The sequence below is a fragment of the Pseudophryne corroboree genome, chromosome 2 (assembly GCF_028390025.1).
Source record: "Pseudophryne corroboree isolate aPseCor3 chromosome 2, aPseCor3.hap2, whole genome shotgun sequence".
NCBI classification, from domain to species: Eukaryota; Metazoa; Chordata; class Amphibia; order Anura; family Myobatrachidae; genus Pseudophryne; species Pseudophryne corroboree.
The window spans coordinates 168,343,339-168,366,060 of record NC_086445.1 but is presented as its reverse complement, the minus strand read 5'-3'; the positions used below and the strand labels follow the sequence as shown (position 1 = coordinate 168,366,060).

The 22,722-nt window shown below is 44.3% G+C and overlaps 1 protein-coding gene across 6 annotated transcripts in view; it reads left to right on the top strand.

Moving 5' to 3' along the window:
• The window catches only part of LOC135005911 (G patch domain-containing protein 8-like), a 238,166-nt gene that overhangs the window by 68,921 nt on the left and 146,523 nt on the right, over nt 1-22,722 (top strand). For 5 of the 6 annotated variants that reach the window (XR_010206446.1, XM_063951978.1, XM_063951977.1 and 2 more), the window contains exons 5-7: nt 10,356-10,547; nt 10,648-10,851; nt 19,352-19,383. Coding sequence is in view for 5 of the 6 variants with exons in the window: in XM_063951978.1 (XP_063808048.1) it covers nt 10,356-10,547; nt 10,648-10,851; nt 19,352-19,383 (428 nt within the window). In the remaining variant the exon portion in view is untranslated. The remainder of the gene's footprint in view (nt 1-10,355; nt 10,548-10,647; nt 10,852-19,351; nt 19,384-22,722) is intronic. The other variant, XM_063951980.1, reaches the window with a different exon arrangement.

Genomic DNA, 22,722 nt, shown 5'->3' with positions numbered 1-22,722 from the left:
TTTCCAAAATATATTTTATTGAGGTGTAGTACAAACCAAAATGCACAGTATACGAAACAAAAACAAAGCTGTAAGACACATAAGTAAATAGATACAGGACGGTAACGGCAAAGTCCTAAATATACCTTAAATTTTCCATTTTCTAACATAAAACATTTACACTAGAAAGGTGACCAGTATATAGTACAATAAAGTAGTATAAAGAAAAGTAAGGATATACTTCGATGAAGTCGTAACAGGTCTGATATAATAATAAAGCTGTAGTTATATAAAGGCATCCCACAACATGGAGGACGCATAACATAAACTAAAAACAAATAGAAAAACGGAAAAAAAACAACAAAAATATTATCTGCCAAGACCAGGGGGCCATCAACCCATCCATGGAGAGAACATTTGAGCAAAGGAAGTTACAAATACTGGAGATCCAAAAGAGTGTAGAGGGGGAATAGAGGGAGATGAGAGAGAAAAGGAAGAAAAAGAAAGCAGAAGGGAGGGGAAGAATATTAGTAGTGTAGAGTTATGGAAGGGAGATAGGAGGTCTATGTTCCAGGAGTTGATGACAGTACCATGTGGTGCAATGGAAGCTTTGTTGAATGGCAAGTTTAGTGGATGTGGGTAGTGTATGGATGAATTTTCCCCAGCATTGGAATAATGCGGGACTTAGAATCTCCTTATTAAGAGAGGTCTCCAACCAATCCATAGTAAAGAGAAAGAGCAATATGGAGGTTGCCATGGGTAGGGTAGGAGGAGTGTCGTGTATCCATTGTTGAAGAATAGCCTTCCTCCCCACAGCTGATAGGAGTGTCACTAGTTTTTTTTATCAAAAGAGGGAATATTTGGCTGGTAAAGGAGGTATCCAAAGAGACCCTGAGAGGCGGTACATTGGAAATTGATGCCTAGTGTAGAGGAACTATATGTCTGCAACTCACCCCAAAATGTTTGTATGTAAGGGCAATGCCAAAAGCAATGCATAATGTGAGCCATTGGTGTGGAGCATTTGACGCATGCAGCAGACTCATAAAGGCCCATTAAGTGGCTCCGTTTTGGAGATATGTAAGCTCTATGTAAGATCTTTTACGACATTTCCTGATAGATACTCGCCGGAATAAGTTTCAAAGATTTATTGAAGCAATCCAACACTGCCTCCAGAGACATTGAAGGGATCTGGGATGACCATTTTTTAAGTTGTAAAAGATCAGAAGAGGGGACGATGTCTGTGCGAATTCGGGCGTAAATTGTCGAAATGAAATATGCGCCGGAGTGTAAAAGCGTGTCCAGAGGGTTAAAAAAATCATGTTTGCTAAGCCGTAAAAAGACTGATTGTAAATAATGGGAGGCCTGGAAATAATAGAATTCGTGGCGAGGGCTAATGTTATATTTGTCCACAGCTTCAGTAAAAGTAAGTGGTTTATTTAGGGAGTTGAGAAGATTGCGAACGTGTGTGATTCCCGCAGCATGCAACTATTAAAAGGGAAGGAGGCATGTCCATTTTGGAAGTCCAAATTACCCAGAAAAGGGAGAAACAGTGAGTGAAGACATTGTAGGTCCAATTACTTCCTAGATCTTCTCCATGCTAAGATAGTGGAGGTTAAGAGGGTGTTGTCATATTGAGGTAGTTTTAAAGTAACGTTATTGGCATGCAGGATGTAGCTAAGGGATAGAGGGGCGCACAGTTGAGAGTCCAGCAATGAGTCAGTAAAAATATTTGTGTCACTGAGCCAGTCCGTGGCAAAGCGAAGAAGGCAGGCCCTATTGTATTGCTCTATGTCAGGCAAATTTAGTCCTCCATTCTGTACCGATTGGGATAACTTGAGAAGACTTATCCGAGGCTGTTTGTTGGCCCATATAAACTTAGATATGTGCGAGTTAAGGAGGGATAAATCAGATTTTGTGAGCAAGACAGGGACCATTTGGAGGACATAGAGCAATTTGGGAAAGCTCGCCATTTTAACAAGATTACATCGACCTAGGAAGGAGAGGAAAATGTTGCCAGAGACCAAGCTCAGTCTGTATTTTAGTGAGAATAGGTTGGACGTTGTAGGAATATAAAAAGGAGGGATCCGTGGGTAGTAAAACCCCTAGATAAGTGAGGTGAGTGGGGGCCCACCGGAACAAGAAAGGGGGGTCCCATCCTACAGTGGCTTGTCGAAATATGGTTAGGGCCTCTGATTTGTCATAGTTAATCGAGAAGCCTGCAAAGGAAGAAAAGCAGTTTATAGCTTCCTGTAGCACCGGGATGGACTGTTTGGTGTTTGAGGTGAGGAGGAGAATATCATCTGCGAATGCTATGATTTTCAATTCTTGAGTACCAATTATAATACCCCTGAAACTAGTCAGATTAATAATATAATGTATAAACAGTTCTAAAGCTAAATTGAAAAGGAGGGGAGAAAGAGGACAGCCCTGTCTGGTCCCTCTTTCAAGAGTAAAAGTAGTGGAGGAAATATTGTTAACCATCACTTGCGCCGTGGGATTGGTATAAAGGGAATTAACAAGGCCACAAAACCTCTCCCCGAAGTGTTGGTGGCGTAGAGGTGAGGCCAGGCGATCTTGTCAAAGGCCTTCTCCGCATCAAGATTAATTAGTATATTATTGACTAGGTTGTGAGAGCGAGAGTGAGTAATAGAGGCAAGAGCCGCCCTAATGCCCCGTACCAACTGTCTATTTCTAAGGAAGCCCAGCTGAGCAGGTGATATGATACGAGACAGACATAATTGTAGGCGAGTGGCCATTAGTTTGGTCAAGATTTTAAAGTCTTGATTTAGGAGGGATATTGGTCTGTAGGAGCTAGGGAGGGAGGGGTCCTTGCCAGGTTTTGCTATGACTATTATCTTAGCTTCATTAAACCTAATCGGGGTTTGTTTGGAGGAAAGAATATGATTATAGAGAGACGTGAGAGTGGGGGCCAAATCATCACATATCATTTTGTAGAATTCCGCGCTAAAGCCATCAGGGCTGGGACTCTTATTATTAGGCAAGCTTTTAATAGTGTCCACAACCTCCTTAGTGGTGATTGGGCTTTCTAATAGGTCCCTTTCTTCTTGAGAGAGGACAGGGAGATAAGCAGATTCAAGAGAAGAATAGTTAGCAGCAGTGTCATCGGGGCCTTTGGTGTATAAGGAACGATAAAAGTGCATAAATTCAGTAAAAATAGAATCAGGGTCCGAAACCAGTTTACCTGAGATATTAATGGCATTAATCCAAGTACGGGATTTGGGTCCCTTGATCAAATTAGCTAATAATCTACCCGATTTATTGCCCCATCTGTGAAATTTATTCCTTTGGTAGTCATAAGAGAGTTGGACTCGTTCAGTAAGGAAAGTGTTGTATATGAGCTTTGCTAAAAGATAAGCTTCTTTGTGGGCTGGAGTGTCATGTTGCTTATACAGTATCTCCGATATGAGGAGGTTAGCGTCATACTCATAGTCTGCAGTTGCGAGGAGAACTTTTTCCTCTTGGAGTGAGTATAGGGGCCATAACGTGCCCTCTAAGGACCTCCTTAGCAGCACCCCAGAATAATGGGGAATCTAGATTCTGGTCGCTATTGTCCAAGGTGTAATTGAGCCAGGCTTGCTTGAGGTGGAGGAGGAAGTCAGTGGAGTGGCAGAGGTATGTGGGGAAGCGCCAGCATGGGTTAACACGAGGAGGTAGAGTTAATTGGATATCTAATGATATAGGGGCATGATCAGAAATGATGATGTCAGCAATCGACATGTGTGTAACATTAGGAAAGAGGGATGTGGAGGTGAAGATGTAATCAATGCGAGAGTGAGACGAGTGAGGATGAGAGTAGAAAGAGAAGTCTTTCTGGGTCGGATGAAAAATGCGCCATGGGTCAAGTAAGTCGAGTTGTGTGCAAAAAGAAGACAGTAGATGACAGGTGGGGGCAGGGGCGGATCCAGAAGAAAATTATAGGGGGGGCACCATGGAAGGGGCAAGTGTATTTGCGTGCGGCTTCGTTGCATGCGCTTCTAGAAATGGGGTATGTCCCCACTACAAGGGGCAGCGTGTGAGGGGCAGGGGGCAGCGTGTGAGGGGCAGCATGTGAGGTGCAGGGGGCAGCGTGTGAGGGGCAGGGTGAAGGGGGCAGTGTGTGAGAGGCAGGGTGCAGGGGGAAGCGTGTGAGGGGCAGGGGGCAGTGCGAGAGGGTCAGGGTGCAGGGGGCAGCGTGTGAGGGGCAGGGTGTGAGGGGCAGGGGGCAGCATGTTAGGTGCAGGGGACAGCGTGTGAGGGACAGTGTATAGGGGGCAGTGTGTGAGAGGCAGGGTGCAGGGGGGAGCTTGTGAGGGGCAGCGTGTGAGGTGCAGGGGGCAGCGTGTGAGGGGCAGGGTGTGGGGGCAGTGTGTGAGAGGCAGGGTGCAGGGGGAAGCTTGTGAGGGGCAGGGTGCAGCGTGTGAGGTGCAGGGGGCAGCGTGTGAGGGGCAGGGTGCAGGAGGCAGTGTGTGAGGGGCAGGGGCCAGGAGGCAGCGTGTGAGGGGCAGGGTGTGGGGGCAGTGTGTGAGAGGCACATACCACCATATACTACATATAGACCGGATCGCCCCCCCTAGTGCCCGCCGCTGCAGCAGCAGCCGCACACACGTTAAAGGTAGCTGGCACAGGCTGGCAGCCGCGATACAGCAAACAGCATACTCACTGTGACAGGCTGATATACACAGTGAGTCACTATCTCCGTCCTGCTGCTGCTGCCTCTGCGGCTCTGCCTGCTTCGATCGGCGCCTCTGTCTCCTCTCTGTGTGGCCGCTGGGGAGCCTGGGCTGGCTGGAAGTGAAATCCAGTCCACGCGGTCCAGGGTCCACCACTACGCGCTGCCTGACTCCTTAGCCTGTCCCGCAGCCTGCTCCGTCTCCCGGCCTCCGTGCGCTGCTGCCTGCTGGTCACATGCACTGCAGCAGGAGAGGAGGAGGGAGGGAGGGCTACACTCACTGTGGGCGTGAGCCGGCTATGGTCCCAGCGGCAGCTGTCAAATCAGCGTGCGCTGACAGCCTGTTGGGGCCGGGCCGGCACAAATGAAAAAAAAAATCCTCTGCCCTGAGACTTAATGGGCCACAAATGACAGGGGGGGCACGGGCCCGAGTGCCCCCCCCCCTGGATCCGCCACTGGGTGGGGGTAGTGGTGGGAGTACTTACTCGAGATCTGTCCATGGATGGGTCAAATACCAAGTTGAAATCCCCACCTACAATCAGATTTCGGCCACCCCATTGAAGGAGCGTCGATAGGAGAGCTGCAAAAAAAAGAGTCAAGGGAGACATTGGGTGCATAGACGTTGAGAAAGGTATATATAATATTATCAATCAGCACATCAAGCAAAATGAACCTGCCCTCGGGATCAATAAATTTCCTACTAATTGAATGTTGTAAATTGGTATGGAAGAGGATAGCCACTCCTCGGAACTTAGAGTGGTACAGGGCCAAGACACATTCCCCTATCCAAGGGGCTCGTAGAGAGTTCCTAGGGTCATCTAACCAGTGCGTCTCCTGAAGGAATATAACTTGAGGGGCCATACGTTTTAAATGTGAAACTACCTTCCTTCTTTTAACAGGATGATTAAGTCCCTCTACGTTCCAAGAGACTAGGCGAAGTGAGGCATTATTAGGGTCTCCAGTAACATGAGAGTGTGGGGAGGCTACAGAGGCTATATTAGCCTACACCCACAGTCGGGAATAACAAAGTGAGTGTGTGTAAGGTAATATAGGGCCTCACCCCGTCCCAGCGAGCGGGGGAAGGGCATCCCAGGAGGGGAATGGGTCCCCGGACCAGGCAGACATAACAAAACAAATAAAAAAACAATAGCAGAAACAGCAGAAACATTAAACAGTTAGTGAATGAACTAGGAGCATTCATATATTACAAACATAACACTCCGCATACGAGACCCGAAATTTGAAATCAGGGTAATAATGAGTAATAAGCCAGTAGGTAATAGTGACAGTCAAGTGTTAGGCAAGAAAAAAATTTGTTTCACCTCTCCAGGGTCATCAAAGAACAATGGTTTGCCATTCTCAAAGACCCAGAGGCGTGCTGGGTAAAGTAGGGAGAACTTGACCTTGGTATCAAAAAGGTGCTTACAAATGGGAGCAAACTCTCTGCGTTTTGTAGCCACAAGGGCAGAGAAATCTTGAAAAATGAGGAGGCGGTCGCCATTGGAAGATAAGGAGGCCTTTTTGCGATAGTGATCAAGAAGCTTCATCTTATCAGCATAGTTCAAGATTCTCATTATGACAGGGCGGGGACATTCAGTGGGGTTTCTCCGTTCAGGTCCAATCCTGTGGGCTCTCTCAATGATGAGTGGGACTCCTTTAAGGTCCATAGCTAGTTGTTCTGGAATGCCTGATGAGAGGAGATCCATGAGTTCGTGACCTTTGACCGATTCTGGGATGCCAATGACCCTCAAGTTGTTATGCCGGCTACGATTTTCAAGATCATCGATCTTCTCCGAGAGGTCAGCAATCTCAGATTGATTAGCTTGTATGGTTCGCTGTGCCGTCGATAAGTCATCTTCTAGCGTAGATATCTGCTTCATCCAAACGACTAGAGTGTTGGGTTAGTGTGGATTCGATGGCTTCCTTGATGCCAGCTAATTTTTCGTCTAAAAGGGGGCCCAGGACAGCCACCAAGTCATTGTGTTTAATTTTCGGCTGTTTAACAGGCGGTCTGGATCTACGTGTGTGCTGAGATGCAGAGCGTGAGGCCGAGCGGTCTGAGTCGGAGGAATTACCACAATTATCACGAGATGGCAGTGGAGCCCCCACGGAAGTCATTGATGTAGGAATTAGGAACTTTTCCATGCAGAGTCGTAGAAGAGCAACAGCTGCAAGGGTGCACAGAGAGTAAGATATGTTGAGAGTGTATCGGGTCTCACATGCGAAGTGCCAGGCCACCGCATCATCACATCACAGTAGATTTAAGGTAGGACATAGCTAGAGTGAGGACCAGCCCACATGTAGAGGGAGATGAAATAGTCACAAAATGCCTAAATGGGGTATCCAGCAATTATAAACAAATAAAGGCAAATGGTGAGTGGCATGCAATGAGAGAAGCTCTTCTGCCACGCCAAATAGCAGTACGGGCAGAGTATCAGCTGTCTAGGTTGAAGATGAAGGAGAGACGATGATAGCAGTTAGTGATGGGGGGATGAAGAGAGGGATCCGGGGTGAGAAAGATGCCTCTGTGTGCTACTGCCGCGAATATCTAGGCAGGAAAGCAGGAGCAGGACAGGGGTGCTAAGAAGCACAAAAGCAGCAGTTCCAGGTTGGAGGAGGGAAGACCATAGACCCTACCAATATTCTCCGTCAATGCAGTGCCTTCGGTGGGAGTAGCCAGGGGGTCAGAGTAGCTGCCTGGACATTGAAGGCAGGGCTCAGGCCGCGGTCACGGTACTGGGAGCACACAATGAGGTGAGGGAGGGTCGTAAGCCAGGGCAGGGCTCTCAGTGAGCCTCCGTATCAGTATATCTGCTGTGGCGGGGGATAGCCGGCAAACGGGGCCCACGGCCGCAGGTGTAGTAGCAGGCTTCCACCTTATATAAAGACCTGGAGGGCATAACAGATGGGCACAGAACCTGCGTCAGAGGGCAGCAGTCGGCTCACCCGGAGGCATTAGAGGGTCCCATGCTAGCCCCTCTATGTGCCGCGCGGATTTCAGCGGGCCTGTCTCCCTCTTCAGGGAGCAGCGTGCAGTGCCGTCTCAGCCGCGGGAAGGTGGCCGCCAGCCAGCGACATCCACCAGAGAGACAGCGCCGTTCACATCCAGCCGGGCAGGAGAGGTGGGTGTGGTGTCCGCGGGCCGCTCCTGGCTCGTCACGGGCAGCGATGGAGCCAGGGGCCGCAGATATAGGTGAGACAGGCGCAGTCTCGGCTGATCCAGCAGTCCGGCGGGTCAGCGCCGAAATTGAGGCCACGGCTTCCAGCTGGTGTCTAGGCCACAACCCGCTGGAGCCTCCGTGGCGCTCCCCGGCTCAGCAGCTCTAGCTGGATCGTAGCGGGGAGGTCTGTGGGGGGACGCAGGAGGGATATTAGGGTGTATGGCCGAGATAGAGCAGGCCTGGAGGGTGAAAATATGTTGCTGGAGCAGGAGCTAATGGAAGCTGCGACTGCTCTCCTTCGGTGTCAGGCCACGCCCCGTGTAATTATTTTTCAAAGGGTATAGATTTCACTGTGGCTATGCAATTATTCTGTCTTTTAGTTAGTTAAGAATAACTCTTTTTGAGACTGTCAGATTGAGACATATGAGACTGTCAGATTTAATAGACTATTAAGGTCTGCTGCCAGAGATGCACAGAACTCAAGCTCAATGCTTTCTGTAGTAAGAACTATTTTTGCTCATTCTTATGCATTCAAAACTAATAGTGCCCATACACTTGTGCGATGCCCCGCGATGCGTCATTGCGGGGCATCGCACAGCAGTTCAGGTGCGATGTCATTGCACCTGAACTGCCAAAGGGACTACCATGCGATCATGTGATAGATTGCATGGTAATCACGTGATGGACACGTCGCCGCTGAATGGGAGCGGCCTCTGGCTGCTCCCGATGGTTGCCCATCATGCAACGCACTGCGATGTGATAAATATTAAGTGCAGCACTTACTATTTTGCGACACGATATTCGAGCAGCGTGCCCACGCATCGTGTCGCAGGGTGCTCAATATGTGCATACAATCATGCCTATTGATCGCACAGATGTGATCGAAATCGAAGGATTGTATGCTGTATTGTACAAGTGTATGGGTTACATAAGACATTGGGGGTCATTCCAAGTTGATCGCTAGCTGCCATTGTTCGCAGCGCAGCGATCAGGCTAAAAAACGGCACTTCTGCGCATGCTTATGGGCCGCAGTGCGCACGCGCGACGTACTTTCACACAAAACTATGCAGTTTCACACAAGGTCAAGCAACGCTTTTCAGGAGCAAAGCTGATCGGTGAGTGATTGACAGAAAAGGGGCGTTTCTGGGAGGTAACTGACCATTTTCCAGGAGTGTGCTAAAAAACACAGGCGCGTCAGGTAAAAACACAGGGATTTGTGGCCGAACGCAGGGCGTGTTTGTGACGTCAAAACAGGAACAAAACAGACTGAAGTGATCGTAAGGAAGGAGTAGGTCTGCAGCTACTCAGAAACTGCTTGGAAAAATTTCAGCACTATTCTGCTAACCTTTCGTTTGCACTTCTGCTAAGCTAAGATACACCCCCAGAGGGCGGCGGCTTAGCGTTTGTTCTGCTGTAACACACCAACGCACGTTTCACTTAAAGATATGACCACATACACCTATCCTCAAATTGTGCCACACACTTTGCGACTTAGCCACACAATAACACTAATTCTGAGTACCTAGTATACCAGAACACTTAACAAAACTAAGTGGATATCCAATTAGCTGCGGTTAATTACCATTGCTAATTGTCTCTCCGGGGCTTATCGGGGATTTGCCTCAGGCAGGCGAAACCAAATCCCCAGAAACAGCCCCATTATCACTCCAAAACGGGTCTGTTTCTACAGAAAACAAACAGCTTCAGTGAAACCTGTGTATTTTCGGTACAAACGGCCTAATTTTTTGCTGAAAACAGGGCTATTTCTGGGAATTTGGTTTTGCATGCCTGAGGCAAATTCCTAATAAACGTTTCACTGAACCTGTGTGTTTTCAGGAGTCGACATATTTTTTTTACAGGCGGCCAAATTGGATAGCCTGTAAAAACATATGGGCAAAACATCGGGAAAAATTGCGAAATTGTCATTTATCTGTATGGCAAAATTGAGGAAAAAGTAATACAATTGAGTAGAAAGTCCACAGTATGGGAATAGCTCATTGAGTCTTGCGCCATATGGAGCACAGAGGACACATGTGTATGAGGACACATCTGTATGTTACTGTGTCAAGGCATCCAAGGATGCTGTCAAACATTTCTCACCATTCCTATATGTTAAGTATTTTAATGTGTTGGGTACCCAACATGTGGGATAATACTTTTTTTTTACACATGTCCTAATAATAGGGAAGTGTAAAGCATTTTGTATTGTACTATATTGTACTAATAAATTGTTTTATAAATGTCTTCATGACAATTTGTTTCAGTGGACAGCAAAGGGGCTCCTGGGGGAAAACAGTGGTGGCTCCTCCTCCATGACCTCAGCAGGTTATTAATCCAAGGGTTGAGGGCTGTCCATGTCCTCATCATCCTTTTACCACAAGCAACTAAGGACAGCCCCCTCTGTTCTGTGACACATAATACAAAAGGCTCTAAATTTAGTGCTGTATGTATTGTTTGATTACTTCTTACATTATATATTTAAGAATGGTGTTAAAAAAAAAACTTTAAAATACTCTGTCAATTAAAATACACTTTTAAACTCCAAGTATCAAGCCACTTGCCAAGATCGCCTCCTGAATCCCCAACGCCAGAGAATCCAACCTCACAGTCACCAACACCAGAGTCACCAACAGTCCAGCACGAACTGCTTCGGGAAATGAGGACAGACAGAGGCGCAGCTCTTGAAGCTTACGAGCAGCTAATGGCCATTCAAGACAGACAAGCTAAAGCTATGGAAGGTAAATGTTATTAGTACTTTTTTCCATAGAGAGAGAGAGAAACTTTTTAACATTAACTTTTTAACATTGATGACTTATATTTTTTGTTTTGTTTTGACAGTTCTTGGAGATACTATGGCCGCTGGACAGAAGAGGGTGGCAGCTGGCATGGAGAGAATGGCATCTGGGCAGGAGAGAATGGCTGATGCGCTGGAGAAAATGACAGATGCACAGGAAAGACACAATCAATTTCTTGATTCTATGCTGCGAAGAGTAACTGCCCAATTAAACCAATCACAACCTGCCCTTGTTCCATCCAGCACAGGTGAGCCCCCAAGACCAACTTAAACTGCTGAGAAAATACTTAATGAAGGCAAAAATAGTCCTCACTGAAGCCTATTTTGAGTTTAGAAATAAAACGGTCTTAACTGAGTCTTCAAATTCTTGACTGTGCTACACATCTTGTATGTAACATGTACTTCCGCATTCCTGTTCTGGTACAGGGTGGTTTACTTTGGAGTTTACTTTAACAACTTTAAGGTTCTTCTCAAAAACACTGAAAATAGGTACTGTAGTACAAAATAACATGTAGTGGATGTGTAGTCTCCGTTTATTACATGGGTTATAAATAGTCACTTACATTGTGAATCCTTGTACTGAAACAGATTTGACAATGCTGTCATCAGATCCCTGGCCACCTTTCACACTCCTATGATCATGGTCAGCCTGCAACTTTTCTTCCAATACAAAAACATCATCCTCATCCTCTAAAGATAACCAATTCTGTATTGCGATGTTATGCAGTATAGCACACAGTGCAATAACATGATAGACATTATCCGGCACATACATAAGAGTTCCGCCACACTGATCCAGACACTTGAAGTGCCCCTTCAAGAGGCTTGATAACTGGTCTGGTAGAGGTACGCACTGGGATTGTAAGCAAATTCTTGCTTGTTCTGTGGTTGGGTTTCAATAGAGGAGTGAGGAACCAGGGTTGGGAAGGATAAGCTCTGTCTCTCGAAATGACAAGAATACATTTTATGTACAAAGGAGCAATGTGATCTTACATTATCTCCTAAGTGGGAAACATTTTCAGTCGATTACAATGGATGTCTAAAAATAAATCACAAATATGGTGGAATCACATCCTTGGGTAACATGGGCATGTACCCAGCATAATGTGACACGAGGACACAATTATGAAGTGTCGTCAGGGTCAGCAATAGTTGACATTAGAATAAGAATTTGTGGAACAGCTTGCCAAAATAATTGTTTAGCTGTCACAAAGGCAAATGTTTGCAGGAATATATCTGTATGCATAATGCAATCAAGCCTTTGTTTCAGTCAATAACATTTTGCACAGCTGTACTAAAAGGGGAAACTACAGTAAGTTTATTAATGTTGTAGCTTTGTAATGAAGATTGCATGTTATCATAAAAAGAATGGAAACTTAATAGGTCTTTTTATTTGGTCTCCTCAAGTGCCTTCAATTAATATATTATCATTATTACTGCTAGGTAAACTAAAGTACTACTCCAACCATCCCTGAATCTGCTGTGTTCTTTTTCTGTACAATACTGCTAGGCAAATTGGACTCTAATTCATATTAGTAGCTTTCGGTTTGTAGTAGGGCAGGAAATCATTGTGTATTAGTGGGGGTGCTGGACTCTCAATGTTCACCCTTTTTGGTGTGAACCTTTTGCTTTGGGTGGAGTTTTGTGAGGGTTGTTGCTTTTAATTAGGCCTCTACAGGTCTACATGCTCTACTTAATCAGTATGTGTTTAGCTGTGAAGCCGTGTAGGCTGTGAAGATGTGAAGTATGTTAGAATAAAATGTGATGAAACATTAATATGAATATTGGAGATAGACTAGAGGACAACAGAGGGACAACGATCTAACTTCTATGCTTCCTCCAAAAGGACTGCCATCAACGTACAACTATAAAAACCTTCTTCACATTTAAATATCTGAGTTTTCCATCTCTCTCTGGCTACACTTTTCATACCTCAACAAGTTTGTCTTCATCTGTGATCCTGTCGGCAATGCAACACACCCATTGCTAATTAGATTGCTGAACAGACTGATGAACACACCTACCCGGAGCCTGCTGAGAGGGTGGGTAGCATTTAAGAACAGTATTGACAATGCCTGCAGTCAGGGCCTTGGACTGCATTTGTTAAGAATGCATTTTAAGGGTGTAATTTCAAGGTTGCAGTTAGAACCCAGTTTGAACTGGATTTGGACTTTGGACTACTCTAGATTCTAAAATATAAACAATTTTTACAAACTCTGCAGCTCAGGATCATTCTGTGGCCTCTCCTCACCTCCGCCAGGAGAACACCAGGACCAGGCCTACCACCACTTTGGCTGAAAAAATCAGGACTGCGCCCGGGCTTACCCCTCAAGCTGAGCAGGGAGCTGTGGGGGAGAGCACCAGGACCACGCTCAGCAGGGACATTTCCCTCAGACATTAGTGTGCTCTCCATATTCTTATTCCCGCCCGTATTCATATGAGTCCAGGATATTTATAATATTATCAAAATAATGTTATCCCAATTTTCCCTCTTCCTGCAAATGTGTTCTTACCATATGCTTTTTTTATCTTCTCCCTAACAGCGTACTTCCACCCCACTGTGTGCTATTCCTGTAATATGTACCTCAATTGATTGCACACCCTGCCAATGGCAACCTATGTAGTGCATCCCAGACGGGTGCCTCATATGGTTCCTTCGTGGGCAGGATGTACTTCACGTGGATTTTCTGTACAGGGTATATCATACTACTACACAAGTGTCTCCCAACATGGCTGCCTCATTTGGTACGCTTGTGGTTGGGATGAAAAATACATGGACAAAACGGTTTTGTTGGGACCTTACTCTGAGCGTTAGGACACTACAATCTCCCCTTTTTGTTTCATCTCTTCTAGGCGTAGATTATTCCACCCAGGGTAATCCTATGCAGGGTGCCCAAGATGGCTGCCTCACCTGGTACCTGTGAGGGTGGAATACGCAACCTGTGGATGTTAATATCTAAAATGCCTACACCAATCCTGAATTATGCTTACTGTGTGCTCAGGGTTTTCTTTTTATGTCTGTGTGACTTGTCTATTGCTGTATTACTTAAATATGCTGTATTACTGTATGTGCATTGTTTTTGATGACTATAAAGCTCCTTGAGTCCTGTTGGAGAAAGAGCGCTATATAAATAAAATGATTATTATTATTATTATTATCATCATCATCATCATCATCTGTGGACCTTTACATGGCTAATTGTCATTAGTTTACACACCTGTGGCCCAGCTAGAAAAAAGGTGACTTATTAGAAAACCACCCCCATACTGTACATATCTAAATGTTGCACTAATTGGTCTATATATGTATATATTTCAAGAATTTAATATCTTAAACTTAAGGCACATTTTGCGTATTCTGTACCAGACCATTAACAAGGTCTGTGTCTATTGAACACACATATGTGGCTTTTTTTAGGCTAGACTGAGATGCATTTTGTGAGAACAAACCTACACTGTAGTTCGGGTGCATCAACATGCCCCCTCCCATCCCCGTTACGGCTTATTGGTTGCGATTGTCGGCAAGGGCGAATTATGGCTCATTCAAGAAGCAAAAAAGTATATACAACGTGTTTCTGTACATGTGTTCTTTGTGAAAGACGTATTTTGTGGCGGAAGAAACTACAAAATATTTTTTTTGTTTTTCCAACTCTGAATGAGGTTCTATGAGTCAATGAGATAAATACATTGGGGGTAATTACAAGTTGATCGCAGCAGGATTTTTGATAGCAACTGGGCAAAACCATGTGCACTGCAGGGGAGGCAGATATAACATGTGCAGAAAGAGTTAGATTTGGGTGGGTTATTTTATTTCTGTGCAGGGTAAATACTGGCTGCTTTATTTTTACACTGCAAATTAGATTGCAGATTGAACACACCACACCCAAATCTAACTCTCTCTGCACATGTTATATCTGCCTCCCCTGCAGTGCACATGGTTTTGCCCAGTTGCTATCAAAAATCCTGCTGCGATCAACTTGGAATTACCCCCAAATACATTATTAGCTAAGGATACTGAGACAATATAGAAACAATAAAGTCTGTCCTCCTCTAACCCATATGCAGGATTTAAATATTTGTACAAAAGAAGGTGTTTAATAGGAGGTGGCATTCTGACACCCTAAATAAGTTGTTAAATAACTATACTAAGGGGGTAATTCCAAGTTGATCGCAGCAGGAATTTTTTTTAGCAGTTGGGCAAAACCATGTGCACTGCAGGGGGGGCAGATATAACATTTGCAGAGAGAGTTAGATTTGGGTGGGTTATTTTTTTTCTGTGCAGGGTAAATACTGGCTGCTTTATTTGTACACTGCAATTTAGATTGCAGATTGAACTCACCACACCCAAATCTAACTCTCTCTGCACATATATATCTGTCCCCCTGCAGTGCACATGGTTTTGCCCAACTGCTACCAAAATTCCTGCTGCGATCAACTTGGAATTACCCCCTAAGTGCATGAAACCGTCGCTCATTGTTTTATTTGAACTCATTCATTTCTTTCCTTACACGCTATTACTTACTATATTGTAGTATTTTGCTTTCTATTAAATTATTTTAAATTAAATAAGAATATTAATTAATAGAAAATGACATTCCTACTGTGCAGATGGAGCCATCTTCATCTTGCCCTTTAATAGGATTAACTGAGCCAGGGCAGTCGGACTTAATCCCCTGCTGTAATGATTTAGGGTGTGATTCCGACTTGATCGTAGCTGTGCTAAATTTAGCACAGCTACGATCAGGAACATAGACATGTGGGGGGACGCCAAGCACAGGGCTAGCCTGCCCCGCATGTCAGTCCCTGCCCCGTTGCAGAAGTGCAAAAGCATCGCACAGCGGTGACACTTTTGCATTTCAGGAGTAGCTCCCGACCAGTGCAGCTTTTGCGTGCTGGCTGGGAGCTACTCGTCGCTGCCTGGGTCGCAGAGGCTGCGTGTGACATCACGCAGCCGCTGCAGCCCGCCCCCTGCACGGTCCGGCCACGCCTGCATTGGCCGGACCGCGCCCACAAAATGGCGGTCAAATGCCGCTGTGCTGCCCCCTCCCGCCCAGCGACTGCCTCTGCCTGTCAATCAGGCAGAGGCAATCAGTAGGCAACGACAGCCGTCGACTGTCAGCCATGCAATGCGCCAGGGCATGCGCAGTTCTGACCTGATCGCTGCGCTGTGAAGAACTGCAGCGAGCGATCAGGTCAGAATGACCCCCTTAATCCCCTGATGTATTGTTCTCTCTGTATTCTGTTTCATCTGAGAACAATAGATGAATAAAATATGTACTAAGGTGTACAGTATTTTGGACAGTGCAATTGAGATTACTATATTACTGGTGCACAAATCCTTACTATAACCCCCTTCTTGTTCCCCTTGTGTTCGGTTAGTCATATTTAGGGGACACAGGTAGTAGCATGCCCAGCCTATTCACTAAATTACTTTACATGTTTTCTTTGTATCTATAAATGGGTTAGTCAGTGTGATTACCAAAGGCTATACAGGACACATATTAGCACTAATATAGAAACAAATACAAAAAAAACAATGGAAAGAGGTTCTGCAGAAGTATTACATGCACAATAATGATGATCGCAATAATGAGGTAGGGAAACCCCCCATTGTTAAGTGGTTACAACTAGAGTTCGTTAGAGAAATGGATCAGTAGCTAACACGTGCTTAGCAGGAAGCTGGATCACAGATGTGGAGGTGAAAATCTGAGTATGGTTCTAAAAGTTCCTCACTATTACAGTGGTTCTCAAACTCGGGTGTCAGGTCCCCAAACAGTTCATGGTTTCCAGGTCTCCTGTGGATCTTTAAAATGTGACAATTGGTCATATACCTGTGCACCTGCTACATGACCTGGAAAACATGATCTGTTTGTGGTACTGAGGACCGAGTTTGAGAACCACTGCACTAGTATATAGTGTTATTCACAACATACCCTTGGAAAGGGTATCACTTGCATTATAATATTTCCTGTTAACCCACTTTTCATATCTCCAAATTACCCATTAGTTTTGTGACAAATGTAAATTGCCTATGGCTATTGGAAGTCCTACCTGTCAGTCACAGAGACACAAGGCAGTCCCATTAAGAGGTGTTTCCTCCCTCTGGGACTGCCAGACCGGCCTGCGATAAGCAGAGAGCTGTCGTCCTGTAGGAAGAAACTCTCTTCCTTTCACGCAGCCCAATCCAGCTTCTATGGGCTGCAGCCAATGCAGTCCATAGAAGCTTGGGGTTTGCGCATGCACAGTCACGCCACGGTGTCTGTGCATGCGCCGGTCCCGGCACCTGCAAGATCCATGCCGTGACCTGGGGCCCCTTATCTCCTCTCTGGGATGGGGGTAGCAGCAACCCTCTTACTTAAAGTAAGCAGGAGCCGCTGCTGGATAAAGGGGTGAGCCTGCTGTAAAAATTACAATGGGATAGGGTATAGAATAGGTCTGCTGGAGACCCACAATTGGGATGAGACCACTGTATGGCCACAATGGAGATAAGACTACTGTAGAGCCACTGGGTGGATGAGGCTGCTACAGTTACACATGAGGAAAGATGAGACTACTGGAGATGGGGGGATGAGGCAGCTGGAGAGACACATGGGGATGAGGCTGCCACAGTTACACATGAGGAAAGATGAGATACTGGAGACGGGGGGATGAGGCAGCTGGAGAGATACATGGGGATGAGGCTGCTACAGTTACACATGAGGAAAGATGAGACTACTGGAGATGGGGGGATAAGGCAGCTGGAGAGGCACATGGAGATGAGGCTGCTGGAGAGACACATGGGGATAATGCAGCTGGAGAGACACATGGGGATGAGGCTACTGGAGAGACACCGGAGGGATGAGGCTTGAGAGACACAGAGGGCATGAGGCTGGGGGAGAGGAGCTGAAGATCATAAACAACTAGCAGCGACACAGTAATCTTCAATAAGACACTTATTCTAAAATATATTTTATTGTTGCGTCTGTAATATGGTCATTTGGTGAGCAGAATAGAAACACATTGCTGCACATTCAGACAGAATATGGGCACATCACTAACTATGGATGGCTCAAGGAAATTGAATATTAGGCTGAGCAACAGGGGTGGGCTAAACAGTAGGACCGAGTACCATTTAAGCTCCAAACCTGCTCCATTATAGCCTAATTAAAGTGCCTGCCACCAGATATGATAGTCTGTGACTAGCAGTTAGTTGAGAGGATGCCAACCCTACTCTGACTTACTCAGCTCTACAGGCATTTCTATCAGCCTAAAGCAAGATGCCTAGGCTAACAGACAGGACATAAGGGCAAGGGGCTGGCCCACTCACTTACCCTTTCCATTCATAGCACTTTTCCCTTACCCTTTTATTCTTCCCATTACCTCCAGGAATTAACATACTGAGGAAGGACTTATAGTTGTATGTAAAGGTTTCAGGCCAAGTGGTAAATAAATTATGGGCTGTGTGACATATACACCATCTAGGAGCAAAAGTAGATATTAGTTTTATCTGGGGGCGAGGGGGGGAAGGAGTAGTCAAAGAAAATCTTTAGCAATTGTAATAACATCACTAAATCAGACTTCGTTGTATACATTTTTTTTAATGCTTTTTGTATTAGTGGTATGTGAGCCACATATATCTTGTTATAGTATGTTGTCATTTTGAAATAAAAAGTAATGGCCCCTATACATTTGCAACATATTGCCGGAATTTCCCGATCCCCTAATTGGGAATTTTAAAATGAAGAATTTTCCTGATTCCTTGAGATATTGCCGATCATCAATGGAGGCCAATTGGCGGTTCTGGTCTGTTCCGGGAAACGGAACTCACATGTATGGGAGCCATTTTCTACAATACATCTGTGCCTTGGTTACGCCTTTATAGCAGACATAGGGAGAAATGTAATATCCTGTGAGATGCAGGCAACTGTACGATTCCAGAAAGTCTCCATGCATTTAAAAGGCAAAACCAGTTTGTTTTTACCTTTATAATCATCGGTGCTTTAAAAAATCGACAGACTGCATCATTAGAATCAATAGAATAAAGTGCATACAGTATATCTGTGTCCTCTCATTTAGGGGTCTATTCATGTAGAAAACGAAAACATAATTGCTACTTATCACTATACATCGCATCGCTTCGATGCGATGTATAGCTGTGAAGTAGCAATTCATGTATACTTACCCTTCCGACGATGCGCTGCGGTGTCTGGGGCTCCTGCGGTGACCGGTGAGGTCTTCTCCAGCGGTCCTTCCCAGCGATGCGCGGGGTCCAGCGGCGGGTCCCTTTGCGCATGCGCAGGGTGTTGACCTCCCGGCAGGCCGCAGTGGTTGCTGGGAGGTCGGGGGGCGGAGCCAGCGCGTGGTGCCGAGCAGCGATCAGGGAAGCATTGAGCTTCCCTGCCGTCTCCGCACCACAGTTCAGGTTACGCCGTCCTGAGATGGCGAACCTGAACTCCATGGAGAAGCGGAAAGCAGAGCTTTCCGCACCTTCATGAATCGCACTCACCATACAAAGGTATGGTGATGCGATTCAGGCAGAGAGTGGGGGTACCGCTGGAGAAGTCAGAGACTTCTACACAGTAACCGGCTCTGTGAATTGCGGTAAGCAGAGAAAAGCCCTGTTTAACGCAAAACAGGGCTTTTCTCTGCTGCATGAATAGACCCCATAGTGTAATTTGTTTGTTAAAAAGTTCATACAAAGGTGCATATCAACATATGTGTTTCATTGACCTATGCTTTTGCAACAATTATTTTTTTCTTCCTCTACAGATGGCCACTCTCCACTTGGAATAAGAAAGCAGGTAGGAGAAATGTATTACTGCAATGTGGTCAGAGATTTGGTTTGTTTTTTGGGGGTTTTGTGTTTTTTTTTTTAAAGCCATCAGTAATACTTCAGTATAAGACAAATACTAAATCATTAGGCCTTTTTAAGCAAATACTGTTGTTGTTGTTGTTGTTATTATTATTATTATACAGTTGCGCACAGTTTTCTTACAGTTTTAGTCGTTAATGATGAATTCGAAGTACAGTACACAAGTCATATACTGTTAATGTTGCATTACCTTATTCCTTTTTAATGTAGAGAAGAGTCACATACACAAGAAAACATTATACATTTATTTTGAGCTGCCTTTATTGAGAGATAAAACTTACACTCCATTCTAAATTCTAGATTGGTCGTATGTTAGTGGTATCAGTATGCTGCAGGTACACTTAGACACAGGGGTGTCTGTATTATACATCAGGTAGACAGCTATCAGACTGCCAACTGTGATGTATACTCACCATCAGATTGATGCCTGTATTATACACTCACCATCACAATAATGCCTGTATTATATACTCACCATCAGAATAATACCTGTATTATATACTCACCATCAGAATAATACCTGTATTATATACTCACCATCAGAATAATGCCTGTATTGTATACTTACCTTCAGAATAATGCCTGTATTGTATATTCCTCATCAGATTGATATCTGTATTGTATACTCACCATCAGAATAATGCCTGTATTGTATACTCACCATCAGATTGATGCCTTTATTATACACTCACCATTAGAATAATGCCTGTATTATATACTCACCATCAGAATAATGCCTGTATTATATACTCACCATCAGAATAATGCCTGTATTGTATACTCACCATCATATTGATACCTGTATTGTATACTCACCATCAGAATAATGCCTGTATTATATACTCACCATCAGAATAATGCCTGTATTGTATACTCACCTTTAGAATTTGGTCTGCTTTCTCTGTATAGCCTACGACTCTTGATTTCTAGTGTCCGGCATTTCCAGTTGAAGGCATTTTTTGCAGTGCCCACCACCACAATGCGCCTGCCATGTGACTCTCCTCACCCCAATTGTCTCTGTCCACACAACAATTGCAGCACTTTAACCCCATCTATTGCATTTTCTAGGGGCCATTATTCTGATTTCCTATATTTAGCACCACCCTTGGACACAAACCCTTGTCTAATTAATGTGTACGCAAGTGTGGCTCTGTCTGCACTGATAACACCATGATCCCTGTGCCTGGAAGTAGTGAATTTCGGTAATCACTTCTACTGGTATCCAGTAAATGCAATACTAGAGCATTATCATGTACAGCGTACAGCTAACGCCTAATGCTGAGGTTATGGGAACTGTAGGGAACCAGAGTGCTTGGAGTGAGTGGCAGTTTGAGAACAGAGTTGATATTGTTAGAAAAATCCAGTAACATAAGGAATAATTTTTGGGACACACAAGGGATAATTTCAATAATAACATAAATTCAGTGTTCTTTGTTAGGTTATAATTCTGCGCCTGCATGGTTAACATCTAGTACAGCCTTTAAGCAAATGGAACTACATGCTATACTATAAGACACTGGGCTATAACATAGTAATATATTGTATAATAAATAACACTTGTTTGTTTTTTTTATATAATTTTTATTGCGTATATCACATTATACATTTAATATATAACATACGAGAGGGTGTACACATTTCCCTCAAAGTACATACAAATAAACAAATTAGGTACATAACAAACATGTTGATACAGTCATATAAGATTTTCCTTTTAAATGAGTCTCAACAACTCATTCAGATGAGAGTTACAGCCCATTTCCGAGATAATATCCGGAATTTTTGTCTGTTGTATAACCCTTCAATAGGTCCCCATTATCTCAGGAGCGTTCCCAATCACGCCACTTCTTTACTATCTTGGAATTACATGGCTTTTTCCAAGTTTCCATTTTATAACTATAATTTATTTTATTTATTACTGTCTGTATGAGTGGGATCTGCTCTTGTCTCCATAAGTGGGCTAGTGCAGCTCTAGGGGCTATAAACACCTAGCTTAAAAGATATTTCTGAGAGTTCTCCATACAAAATGGAAATATGTGCTATAACACCATCTGAGGAGTTAATCAAATTTCCAACTCTAATATTTGATTTACTAGATTCCCTATTTCTGACCAAAAAGACAATAGTTTTCTACACGACCAGAATATATGTATAATGTCTCCACGTTCTTCATCACATCTCCAACAAAGGTCTGGCTGCACTGGCCAAATTCTATGCAATTTATCTGGCATTAAATACATCCGATAAAATATTTTTATATACCTGTCAATATGTGTGATCGATTTTTTACATCTGGTGCGCTTGATGAAACAATTGGGCCCATTGCATCTTATCCATGGAAACACCCAAATACTGTTCCCATCTTTTTTTCGCCATTTTAATTCAACCTCTGGTATGCTTTCTAGTAAAACTTTATACCAGAAAGCAATTCCACCTCTTTTCATTTTAGCAGAGAGCTGAATCAAGACTTTCCTTGGCAACACTCTCTGCACTTCCAAGGAACTAGGATATGAGTGTATCCAATTCCTGATTTGTAGACATTTTTAAAATTCTCCTGTTTCAATCTGATATTTTTCCTTAAGCTGTGCAAAGGACATCAATACATTCTCTAAATATAGGCCATTCAATATATGTATACCCTTATCCCTCCAACTATCTAAGTTCAAATTGGAGATGATTTTTGTCAATGCCCCCAATGATAGATGTCTTATCGGGGCTCCATAGAGGTCCTTCTGTGCTATAAAGCCATCCCATGCTTTTAGAGTTGCACCTATTGCTTTCGGTGTTGACCTTGTTAAATCTCTATTTTGTCCGGGGAGCGATATTAAATCACTCAGTGGTACAGATGGAGCCTCACTTATCTATGAGGTCGATGGCATTAGTCCCGAGCATGGTGTTGCAGCGTGCCTGGGCGCAAGACGGTGTGCCTAGATGAAGGGAGGCTCACAGAGCTTATCATGGCTTTTGGCATCACCGGTGAATGTAATACCTGCGATCATCCACCAGATGTCGCTTTTTTTAAATAACCATTGCGCATGTGTGTGGTCTCCATTGAAATACAGTACACTATTGCGCAAGAACTACTTTACTGTACACTGTATGGGCAATGCTGTATTAGTGAAAATATACTGCAGCAATGAGGTCCCATAGACAAACCAATAAATAAAATTAGTGTATACAGATGCAAATGAAGGTGTTAACGCAATGGTCCATTGACATTAGGTTTATATGAGCTATTAAATTAAATGTAAATGGGCTTAAAGCTTAA